Source organism: Cyrtonyx montezumae, unplaced genomic scaffold, assembly GCF_038088225.1.
Source record: "Cyrtonyx montezumae isolate F1298 unplaced genomic scaffold, pur_monq_1.0 scaffold_18, whole genome shotgun sequence".
Taxonomy (NCBI): domain Eukaryota; kingdom Metazoa; phylum Chordata; class Aves; order Galliformes; family Odontophoridae; genus Cyrtonyx; species Cyrtonyx montezumae.
Window position 1 is genome coordinate 14,829,156 of NW_027071914.1, and position 12,286 is coordinate 14,841,441.

A 12,286-nucleotide genomic window follows, 5' to 3' on the forward strand; every position below is an offset into this window, starting at 1 on the left:
CTGCACTGAAACGTCAAGGGGGACGTTGTGGGAGCCCAGGAGTTTAGCTGCACTAAAAAGCAGACCAATCCTGTCCCTTTGTACGAACGAGGACAGTGAAATTACAAGAACTGAGCTCACAGTGCTGCACATTGCTTTTGTAGGCCAGGTGCACAGCTCAGCCTGTGCTACGCCTTCACTCCCTTTGTTTCAGGAACTTTTTCAGAGTGATGTTTCTCAGATCAGGTGCAACGTTAACCTTTGCCTCTTTAGGGACGAAAGGCAGATCGTCTTGAATTTCCTTCCTTCCTAATACCACCCTCTTTCTTCCTGCTTTCTTTTCCATGTGACAAAGGCTCCGTGGAAATAAGAAGCGGAATGTGGGTAGATGAAACTCCTTCTCTCTGCCAGCTGCTCCTCAGCCCTTCTCACTGCTTGCCCCGAAGGATTACTAGCAATGCCACAGTGCCGCTGTCACCTGCCGCAGCTCCAGCCTCCAAACAACAGAAAGGAGCGCTGGGGATGGCCACGGGCTGTGCTGCAGAGGAGCAGCAGAAGGGCCTGGGAGCAGCTGGCTGAGGACAGGAGTGCACCGAGGGGACCCCGGGCCCTGCCCTCCGTGCCCACGGGCTCCCAGCAGCACAGCAAGGTGTGCTCAAGGACATCTGCGCTTCCCCGGGCTCCATCTGGGGGCCTTCGCACAATGGCAGAGAGCCATTTTTGTACAGCGAGGAGCAGAGCAAGCGGCGCAGCAGCAGCAGCAGCAACAACAATCCCATCGCTCGTCCCCAACCCCTCGAACAAGAAGCGCCATTCAGGGAAGGCACGCAGCTTTAACCGTCCGCTTTGTCCTTCCCCACCCTCTGAAGGTTTAAGAGCGGAGCGCGTTCCCGCGCAGGGGCGGGCGTCAGGCAGCGCTCCGCGGAGCAGCGGGACGCATCCCCGGGGCCACCGGGATGCCGCTCGGGGCCATCGCGGCCGGAGCTCCCAAGACAGAGGCGGGGCCGCGTCGGGGCCGAGCGTTACACCGCCGGCACGAGGAGCGGTGTGCGTGAATGAGGAGGAGGAGGAGTACGAGCGAGGGGGGATGTGACGCCAGGCAGCGCGCGGCATTGTGGGAGCGCACCGCCAGCCCCGTGCAGCCGTTCCCGTTGGCCCCGCGGGCGGAGCGCAGGCAGCGGGAGCGGGGCCGCCGCCGCCGGGAGACATCTTACCGCCGCCTCCGGGAGCCGCGCTGTAAGTGGGCTTCTCCCGCCCCGTCCCGGCGGCCGTTCCCCGCGCTGAGGGCTGTGCGGGGCGGGGAGCGCCGGACGGGAACGGCTCCGCAAAACAAAGCCCGATGGCGCGTTGGGAACCGTCGGCGGAGCCGTCCGAAGCATCCGGGAGCGGTGGTTCAGCTGGGAAGCGGGGTGTTGGTTGAGGGAGAGCTGACAGCTCGAGGGCAGCCTGCGGTGGTGTGTCCGTCCGCAGGGGACGGGCGTAGCGAGGGGTGCGGTGTCGTCCAGCAGAGCCCGGGTGTGGGAAGGCCCGTAGGTTTGTCGAGAGGCCGCTCTGCTCCTGTAAGTCGTACCTTCCGTAATCGTTGAGGTCCTGAGCGTCTTCAGAAGCGAGCTGCAGGGAGCTGTGGGTTTGCATCTGATGCGGGGCTGGGAGCCGCTCGGTAGTGGTGTAAGGCACGTCGCTTCGGTGGTGGTGGTGGAAGGAGACGCTGCCGAGAAGTCTTTGGAGGACGTTTGTTGGTTATTTCTTGTCCAGAGAAGCAAACGACCCTTTTTCCCGCAGAAGCTGTGACTTAGCAACAGGTCCGAGGGGAACTTTGCGGATTTGCTGCCTCCCCCAATCCTGAGAGTTGGCAGAAATAAATGAACTGAGGAGCAAGGAGGCAATTACTGAGAGCAGAACCTGGGCTTCTAAGCACAACGGGGAGCGGGGAGAATTAGGCGTAAACAAGACCATTGCAATTGCTTTGACAAACGTGAATGCCATTGATGGATATATTTTGTCTCAAGCTCCTATTGCGTCTTTAAAAGTTGTCTGAAAGAAAGGAGTTGCACCGTGTTTCTCCCAGGTCGTGGCTTCAGGTGGTTCTGATGCAGCCCTGTTTGTTTTTCCAGGCAGCAGTTGCAGATTGTTTTGCTGTATTACATATCATAACCTTTCACACCAAGATTTTCTTGACTCACTTTGGTCCTAATGAGTAACTTTGTTTTGTTACTGGGTGTTAGTTACAGAGCTGAGGCATACACCTCTGATCACCCATAAAACCAGATGTTGATAGTGCGTAACTGTTGATAGCCATAACTGATTTAGCAGTTCCTAGCTGACTAGAATTTAGCTTAATGACAGTAAGATGGGAGGAGTGCTTAAGCATTGCTTATTTCATAGATCAGCATTAACAGAAAGGAAAACCCACAACTGCAAACTCATAAAGTAGGGATAAAGGAACAGGAAGGTGTAATTGGTGCCACAGGAGAAAAAGAAGCCTCTAGAGAGAGTCTTTCTTGGGAAAAAGGATATTGACCCAGCAACCAGTTTGGTGAGCATCAGGTTTTGTCAGCTCCTTGCTTCCTTGAGGTGGCTTTGGGGAAAAGCCATTCTAGATGCAGTATCTGTAGGAAAGTGTGCTGAGGGGATGCACGCAGAAGGACTCAGGTGCCTTAGCTAAAAGAAGGGATGTACAGGATTCAGTACTTGCTCCTAAAAGCATGATGCTCGAAGCGTATCATTCATGGCATCAGCAGTGGGCTGAGTCCTTGCACTCCCTTCCATCACCAGTACAACATCCGTATCATCTATCTTACATTTCTGGAATTTCCCTTGGAAGCATCCACCTGAATCGTTCGTGTTTTTTGCTGTTGTCCAAAATGTCAAGCAGCAAACAAGTTTTCAAAATGTTCTTTTTGTTGTTGTTTTTTTCTGGATGCTCAGAGCAGTCTCGTGACATGTGTCGAATCCTGTGCTCCCTACCTAATGCACAGAAAGCTGCAACACACAGTCTTGTTTTCATGCTAGTGCTCCCAACAGTGCTCAGCAAAGACAATTGTATTTACGTTTTCCTGACTATTGGTGGCAGGATGCCCAGCTGAAACTTTTGTCACACTCCCATTACTGTTCACAGTGGAGGCTTGCACATTAAGGGGATATTTGTTTCAGGGTTTCGGTCCCATTGTGGGAGGAAAGGAATTCTGCCAGTTGAATAAACTTGTGCAATAGTATCCTCTTCTGCACACAGATTTGGTGAAAATATTTCTCTCTTCACGTTTCCATGATGGAAGTTTTAGTCTCCCCAACCTTTGGCAAAAAAGGCACTCATAGGTGAGGAATATTCTTTGGGTTTTGAGTGAAAATAAATGTATACTGCTGCCTTTCTGGATAAGAAAACCAGGAGCAGCTGATTCACAACCAGTGTCACTCCTCTCTCTGAGACCACAATTACTGCTTTGATAAAGCACTTAAGCTTAAACTTGAAATCACACTAGACCAAATGATTGCTGAGTTGCTCTTCTTGTATTACTGTAGCACCTAGAAACCATGGTCACAGACTGAGACACTGTTGTGTTAGGCAAGCATTATTAAAGACCGTTTTACACTGCCTCTATAAGCAGTGCATTTTATAAATATGTCAAACTAGCTTCTGATTAGCCAAGAGCAGAGCAAATTAGTTGTCAAAGCAAATTCAAGTGCACCTTTTCAAAATGAGTTCAGTGAGCAGCTATTATTATGGTACATAAATAGATTTAAGATGGAGTGGCAGCTCTTACTTGTTAATCTTTTGAAACAATGAAAAGAAAATAGCATTGCTGTTAAGCTCTTGTGATACCAAAGTGAACTTTTCGGCTTAGTCTTTGTCCTGAAAAGAGGGAAAAAAAGGAATTACTCAATCTTAGTAATTTTCCTGTTGTAGTAACAGTCTCCTGCATTCCACTGTACTTAGGGATGTGATCCTGTAGATCTAAGTGTATATAATTGCGGAGTGCAGTTAACACACCGAAGTAAACCCGTGGTGAGAACAGCCCCTGTCTGACAGCAGGAGAACTCGCAGTAATTTGTTAAGTCATTAAGAACCAGTACCTGAGAACTGTTGGTATTGTTGGATTTTATTATTATTATTACTGCTGGTTGGTGAAAGAGTCACATTGACTGTGCTTACAAAGTACTGGAATTTGAGCTATTGGAAATCAGATATCATTTTACCAGCATGTGTGGTCAAGTACTGCAGAACTACACGATGTTAAACCTCTCAGAAGAGCAGATACCTATGGTCACTTTTGGAAAACGGTACTTAAAAGTCCGTTACAGTGGAGTTTCTATCTTTATATGGAAAACTATGGCCAACAGCCAACTTCAACCAGAAAAATACCAATTCCATTGATTTCATTGCTATAGCTGATGATTATTTTGTTTCTTGGAATATGTATTTCTGGCTTGCAAAGACCTGACAGCAGGTCTTGTAGGTTGATTCTTCGCTGTGGGTGAATATACCACCAGATCTCATTTCTGTGAATTTTGGGCTCTCAGAAAGTAGTGTGGATCTTGCTGCATTCCTTAAGAGCTTTGCAAAAGGCCATGAATCAGCTGCTGTGTGCTGCAGCTATAGGTTCATCTCTGGCCCGGCCCAGCAGAGCCACTGGAAAATAGAGCAGTAAATTTTATTCAGAGTTAAAGGTAGACTTCAAAGGTTGACTCCTTCCTAATATCCCTCGATTTGATTATCACAGTGATATTTTTGTGAACAGTCCCTTTTAAACTGTATCAGTTTGTTGCCCAATCTTTGAAGACTCTGCATTTGATAAAGCTTCCCAGTAATTGTATTTTTATATACCTATATATACTTTGAAATACATTTGAAGTAATTCTCAGTAATTTTCTTGCAAAGGCAGAAGAGGAATAAGAAAAGAAGGTGATGGATTGTGATTTATTTTTCCTCCTCTCCAGATCTAGTCTGAACTATGGTAGCTGTGATAAAGTTGTGCTTTGGTGAGCCCTGCCTCCCTATCTGCGGGCTCGCAGTGACTCAGCAGACAGCTCTGGTTCATTAACGTTGGCAGTGATCCAGAGTTTCTGGTGCTACAAAGATAAACCATTCGAGAACATGTAAGGCACACGGTTTTCTTTGGATTTTGATCTGTTGCCACGCTCTTTAAATTTAAACTTCAATAAATTTCTTTGTGTCTGCTGCAAATGGAATCTCTTTCCATACTTTTTGCCATATAGGGAACTAGAGAAGACACTGAGAGCTCCTTGGGCCATCCATCCCTTTCCCAAAGGCAGGACAAGCAGGTTCTGTAAAGTAATGATCCTGAATTAAACCCCAAGAGCTCCCATTTCAGGCTTTGTTTGCCCCTTCTGAATTGATAGGCAAAATGAGAAGTGGTACTTAAAACCTAACTACAACTTCCCTCCCTCCACTCCCAACATCCACAGCAATTTGCTGCATGTTGTAAGAATGGGATCCTTGAGACCCATTCTTCCTTGAGGAAGCTCTGAAACTCTATCACATTTTGCTTGTAATATTAAAAGTTGCAGAAGTGCTTGCTTTGTTCAACATTCAGGACCCTGTGTTTCTGGTTTAGGCAAGTTTTCCCTCATAAATAAGAGAAATGTGACAAGCAGTACTAAATAAAAGGGGAAATGAACCTGTAGGGTTTGCAGAAGTGGTAAAATAAGCTTATGTAAGAATGTATCCTTTTATATGCAGTGGTATGAGGTAATTCCAGATGACAGGTTTGAAGTTACTAAGTAGAAAACAGTACATTAAAGGGAAGAACATCCTGAGTGCCAAATCAGAGATGCTGCAGAGTGACAGCAAAGTGTGTACTGCTCAGGCCTGATAAGGGAGAATGGTTGGGCATGGCCACAGCAATAGGCAAAATGTCAACAACAGAGTTAGCATCACTCTGGAGATGTGATATATGGCCAGAGACAGCGATATACAGTACTTGTTTCCTTTACCTTGCTATGATTAGTCACTTTCTTGCATCTGAAACTGAAAGGGCAGAGCTCTTTCATCTCTTTCTGTTGCCAGCTACAGCATCACCATCCATGTGTGTCTTCCATTTGGGTCTTTAGATTGGTGAGCTGTATTTACTCCAGATTCTTGAAAGCTTCTTTGGTAATAATTCTGTATTGTTGCCACGTATTTTACTTGTGCTTTGATCCAAATGTTGTAGCAGATCATGGCTTTCCCGAAGGCAAATAAAGAACAGGAAACGAGAATTTCCATATTCTCTCCCAGCTATTCTGACCATCAAATAAATCCAGTGAACTGGATTTCAAAGATCATGACCACAGCTATCTGCAGAGGGGCTTTGTGAGAGCTCAGATCTGTATTGCTCCCAAGGAAGGCTTGACCCAATGAGGTTCTGTTCTCTCTTCCCCCTTCCCTTTGACTGCATTGCCCCGCATGGAGAAGGGAGGATGGGCTTAGAACTTTTCCAGGGAATTTCAAGGTTATTTCCTTCCCTTTCCCACTCTACTCTTATCTTCCTTTTACATGGAATGTGCAGCTTTGTATTCGGATTTTGTGGAAAAATGCAGTCCAGAATGAACGCGGTCCCTTTTGCACAGCTCTCCTGTTTCTTTCCTTGTTGTTTATCCCTTTCTGGTGGATGTGCAGGTGGACTGTTTAATTGCTCCCATCCCAATTATTAGACTCAAACCATTTAGAAGATCTGTAATTAACACAGGGTATTCAGTTTCAGCTTTTGGTTCCCCAAACCATCGTGTTCTGCATCAGTATCCTTGCTACAGCTGTTGGAAGTAAATTGATTTTCACAGGGAATTAATTACCTGTTTTTAGAAGTGTTGCATATTACAAAATACACCTTATTGTGACAGTAAGAATCCAATTTTTGTCTTATAGAGGCACTTCATTATTAAATGCTTAATTTAGTGTTCAGTGTAACGTGCTTGATGTGCAGATTACTAAGATTTCCCTGTATCAATAAAGAACCTGATTTTTTTCCATTAATGAAGTTTCCAAGCTACTTGAGATTCTCACAGGTTTCTATTAATATATGCTAGCATAGAGCAATTAAAGTATATCTGAGTGTGACTTGTATTTTGGCTTGCATGGCATCTGAAAGGAGAACCTTGAATGTTTAGGCCAATGGTTAATGAGGTTTTATATCATTTAAGTATTGCAGGTTTTCAGTGGGGAAAAAAATCTGGTTTTTGTCATTCACTGATCAGTTGCACAACAAAGGAATGAAGGGGGAAGCTAGAAGCACGGATATTTCTCATGCTCGCTTTTCCTAGTGCTTAAATTCAGTGAACTTCTTACTATCTGCAAGATGAAACATCTGTAGCAATGATGACAAAGGAGTGCAGACTGTAAGAACATTTGCAGGCAGAAAGCCCACAGCCAACACGAAGCCACACCCAGCCATCCTCCCAACAGTGACAGAGCTCAGATGGAAAATTGCAGCTACATTGGAGGGTTTTAAAATCAGTTGTAACTTTCTTTTTCTCAGAGTAAGAAAGTGGGCATTTATCTTCTTCACAGAGTGGCCACGGAGCTGAGCAGTGGATTGGGGAAGCAGTGCTTTCAGTGGCTCCCCCTTCCCATTTCCTGTCTGCTGATATCGCTTTCATAGATGTGCTCTGACTTTTGTCTAGCTAAAGTAATGGGATTGTTTAGTTTACCTGTAGCCATCAATAAGCCAACTGATGTTCTCTCACTTAACGAGTTATGCACTTACAAAATCTTTACCGAGTTGACTATGGAAGTGGAAAAGAAAAGAAATGGTTGATTTTTGAGTTTCTTTACTTATCCTGAGTGGTCTTTGTTTGATAGTCACATAGTCGGTATCTCAGTGACTCACTGAGGTTTAAAAGACTTCAGGACACGTTGGTGCAGATCAGAAGTTAGAGCAGGAGTTGCAAAAGTAGAGTTGGTGAACCTGTTTGGCCTAATTCTGAGCTTGTTCAGTTGTGGAATCAGATGTTAACAAATACAGTTAAGTCGATAAGGAGAGAGAGAGAATTCAGTATAAACATGAGAGAAAAATGAAACAGAACTGGTAGGATGGGAAAGGAGGCTTAAAGAGCTTCTGTTGAGGAGCATATAGTCGCACTTATGACTTTGCATTCTCCTCAGGTAGGATTTAGACATGTAAAAAAGAGCTAGGATGTACCACTGATGCATACCTCTGGTTTCCTGGGACTTCTTACATGTGGGAAGGAGAGGAACATTTGATCAGTCTCCTTTGCCCTGAATTAATTTTAAAACCCAGTTCATGGTACGTAAAGTCTGCAGACTCTCCACCTCTTTGAAATTGCCAGCATACATTTACAGCCTAAGCAGAAATCAGAGAGAAAAATATATATATATTTGACAGTTGAATCAGCAGCAGATAAACAGAGAGATGGTTATCAGATGGCTGCTGGGTGTTCAGACCACTGTTATGGAAAGGCTGAGGACTGTACCACTACAGTGCTCCATCCAGGAACCTGATGGGCTTCGTTGTGAGGAGAGCTGGCTGCTGGCAGGTTCAGACTGCAGGGGCTTCATTTCATGTCCTTTTGAAAGACACATTTAGTGTACAGCAGATGTAGTTTACTGTGTGTAGGTCTGTGTTCTGTAAATTCATTCACACTCAAAAATCCAGTTTCTTAAGGAAGGTGAATAAAATGTACAGAAGCTTTAGTGACTGCATTTCCCTGGTTGGGGAACATAGTTGCTTGTGAGTGTAACTTCAGAAGAGCAGGAAGCAGCTTCTGCTTTTACACTGAAACTCTTGCTTTACATGTTGGGTGGTTAGCACACTTGACTCCATTAATGGTGCCAGTTTTAACATGTTAGGAATTCCAGATACGTAATTCCAAAGCAGATCTATGTGAAATTACTTCCCCGATTACCACTTGAGGTTATTTAAATGTTGTACTCCTTATTGATATATTTTTTTTTCCCTATAACATACAGAGTGCTGTTCCAGACCCAACACAGACAAAATGTCCAGCAGGGGAGGGAAGAAGAAGTCAACCAAGACTTCACGCTCTGCAAAAGCTGGAGTCATATTCCCTGTTGGAAGAATGCTACGTTATATTAAGAAAGGCCATCCGAAGTACAGAATTGGTGTTGGTGCCCCTGTGTACATGGCTGCTGTACTGGAATATCTGACTGGTAGGTTTTGCAAAACAACATGAATCAGCAACAGCAAAAGAAATAATACAAGCTCAGTTTGCACAGTGTGCTAATGGAAAAGCATAAAAAGATCCTTTGATTTATAGATGACTTTTAGATAAATAAATAACTTGTGGCTTAAGTAACTGCTGGTGTTGATGCATCTGAGCCAAAAGTAGGATACAGTCAGCCCTGCTCCTGCCTCACAGCTTGTAGTTGTTGTGTGCTCCAGAGTTTGATTTGCTTTGACTCTTTCCATATATGCAGTCAGAGAGATTCTTACTAACATCAATGAGGGTGAACTGGATCTTGTGTGACAGAACAGTAGCTCTTTTTACAGTGCATTTGTTTATTTCAATGTTCTGGTTGCAGCAGATGCAAGCGTTTCAGGGAACAGTGAGCTTTGAGCTGTAATCCTGAGCTGATTCTCTGAGGAAGAAATAAAATTCATTTTTTTGTTTAATGTGAGGACAAAGTAGCAAAGCACGTGGATTAACAAGTGCCCTGGTGGACAACTATGGTTATATGCACTGAAGGCTATTTTAGATACAACTCGTAATAGATATTGACAAGGAAGGACAGGAATAGGCTGATTTTTTGTTTGGTTGGTTGGTTGGTTTTTTTTTGTTTCCTATAAACCTTCTTCCAACCCCTAAAAATGAAGATTGGTTACAGAGAAGAATTTAGTGCTTAACTTCTGTGAGGTATTCCTATTACACAACTGTGTTTTCTGAGCCATTAAGCTTTTTTTTCCTTTTTTCATTTGTTCATATTCACAGTTTTCCTTATTTGAGCCTTTTCTTTAAAAGAATGCTTTTAAACTTCATAGATGGCCTTGAAAATTAACATTTCCTTCAGCTAGGTTCCTGCTCAGAGCAATAACAGCTCAAATAAAATCTCTCTTAGAGTGAAAGGGGCTTTGAATGCTGCCCTTTTCAAGAAACAGAACAGTGCAGGTGAGCTCAAGACACTGCTAATGAGCAGCACATGTTGTTGGCTCCTTGACTTAAAGGTTTTCTGAGGTAGTGACAGTTTAAGTAGCAGTGTATAGGCTTGGGAAATAACTCTCATGGATCCAAAGATACTGGTTCAGGAGATTATTATTATTTCTTTTTAATAAGTAATTGCACGCATTGCTACTTTAAGAAATAGTGAAAGAGGTGGCAAGGGGAGAAGGGTAAAGGAGAGCTTAGGAGGAAAAGTATCTTCTTTACTTCTCCCTTGGAATATTTGTAAGGTTATGGGTTGTCTTTCCCTTCTGAAGATTAGTTAGTCCTCATGATGTGTAATTCAAGATTATCTTCCATTCTTATGAAAATAGATGCATCTCAAATACAGATACTCTTTTTCTTCCCTTACTTAGTTTTATGTCTATTTCAGTCTGACTTTTTTCCCACTTTTCTGTACATCCTTTGCATTCTGCATGGCTTTGTGGTTTTTTTTTTTTTTTTTCAAGTAATGCATCATTTTCAGTGTGATTCAGAAGCACTCCTCTGAAATGGGAAGCCTAGAGAGATTTGTTCTGTGTGGTTTTATTATTGTTATTTTTTAACCTGTTGGTAGTTATTACTTTACAAGAACAGAAATCTTGATTTCCTTTTGAGGGATTTCCTTTTTAAAGATGCCCACATCAGCACCTGATCACTAAATGGAATCTGAGCCATGTAAAAATAGAAGAAGAAACATGACATAATAGAAATAAGGCCATGATAGTCAACTGGCTAAGTCAGAAAATATCCAGGAAGGAGAACAGAAATGTGAAATATGAAACACAGTTACAGGAGAGAAAATCTTCAGAAAAAAACTGAGAAGTGAAATGGCAGAAATGTGACCTAATAGGAAGGAACCTACTGAGGTTTGAAAACTAGTTCGTGTGTCCGCAGAATCTTCCTTTAGTTCTTTAGAAGATGAGGTGCTAAATTTTGCTGGCCTTTGTGAAAGTTTAACTCTGGATGTAAATCTGAAATTAGGCCATAACGTGATCAGATCTGGGGTTTTTGATTTAGCTTGGATTTGAACTTCCGTAATGCTTCCATCTGTTTGGACTTGCAGTTCTGTTTTGGATCCGTCTGTAGTTATGGCTTTATCTGCTTTTTACTTTGAAGGTAACTCCATTACTGCGCTCAACAAAGTGCTTTTCAAACTACGTTTGTGTTCTTCCATGCTTTTGCATTAGCTTGTGTATTTGCTCTATAGCTCCAAGAGCAGGAACATAAGCAGCTCTAGCACACAGATTAGTCCAGCTGCTTCAGTGACTGTGAGCTAAAAGCTGTGTATATTTTCTGTGCTCCTTTTCATTCTCTCAGCTTTTGATGGCTTCCTATGCATGGGCTGGCTAGAGTACATCTTCCCAGTGCTCTTTGTTACAGTGACTCTAAAATTAATAATAAAAAAACCCTATATAATATTAGCAGCTAATAAAGTGGTTTTCCATATCTCACATTTCGACATATTTAACAAGTTGCACAGAGAGTGTTCTTCTCTTCCTTACTAAAATTTCTTTCATTACCTATAATGAATATTATAAAATAATTCTCCCAACAGCACACCAAGTGCTTGTAATTTGCTTTCTGTAAGCATGTCACCAGCTTATTCTTTCCTGTTTTTTATCTAAGGAAATAATATGCATCATCCACTGTAAATAGGATTCAGGTGTGTGTTTGGGGGTTTATATGCAGTAGATATCACCTTGTTTTACCAATCATAAAGCAAGTGGGTATACTTCCTTCACTCTGGAGGAATAGTGTGGATGATGAACTATAAGTTATGGTTCTTATTTCTTTTGATTAATTTCTGCTTATGCTGCAGGACTAATTTTAAGCATCATTAACTAGTTCAAGCTGTCAAGAAGTTCGATGTTACTAATTCCTTCTGTCATCTTTGCTTATTGTGGCTCTTTTGGTACAACAGTTATCACTTATTTATCTCCACGTTTGTATTCAGGGAAAACTACACTCCTTGTCTTGCCTGCAGCATGGTGCATCAGTATCAGTTCGTATCAAATAAAATACAGAGTCAGGCAGGAAGGTATGTGCTGCCTTTGGCTGAGACATTGCAGCCGTTCAGATGGCGTTGTATGGTTTGTATTTGGCCAAACCCATCCACCTGTGTTTATAAATAGTTATTGTCTCTTCTGATCCACAGCTTGCACAGGTTACAGTGTTTGCCCATGAAAAAAATTAT

At 43.1% G+C, this 12,286-nt stretch overlaps 1 protein-coding gene across 4 annotated transcripts in view; it reads left to right on the plus strand.

The window, feature by feature from the left end:
* The first annotated feature begins 1,204 nt into the window (after positions 1 to 1,204).
* Positions 1,205 to 12,286, plus strand: part of LOC136047589 (core histone macro-H2A.1) — a 43,334-nt gene continuing 32,252 nt past the window's right edge. For all 4 annotated transcript variants that reach the window (XM_065734833.1, XM_065734835.1, XM_065734834.1 and 1 more), the window contains exons 1-2: positions 1,205 to 1,215; positions 8,903 to 9,103. In XM_065734833.1, coding sequence (XP_065590905.1) covers positions 8,932 to 9,103 — 172 coding nt within the window. In that variant the 5' untranslated portion in view covers positions 1,205 to 1,215; positions 8,903 to 8,931. The remainder of the gene's footprint in view (positions 1,216 to 8,902; positions 9,104 to 12,286) is intronic.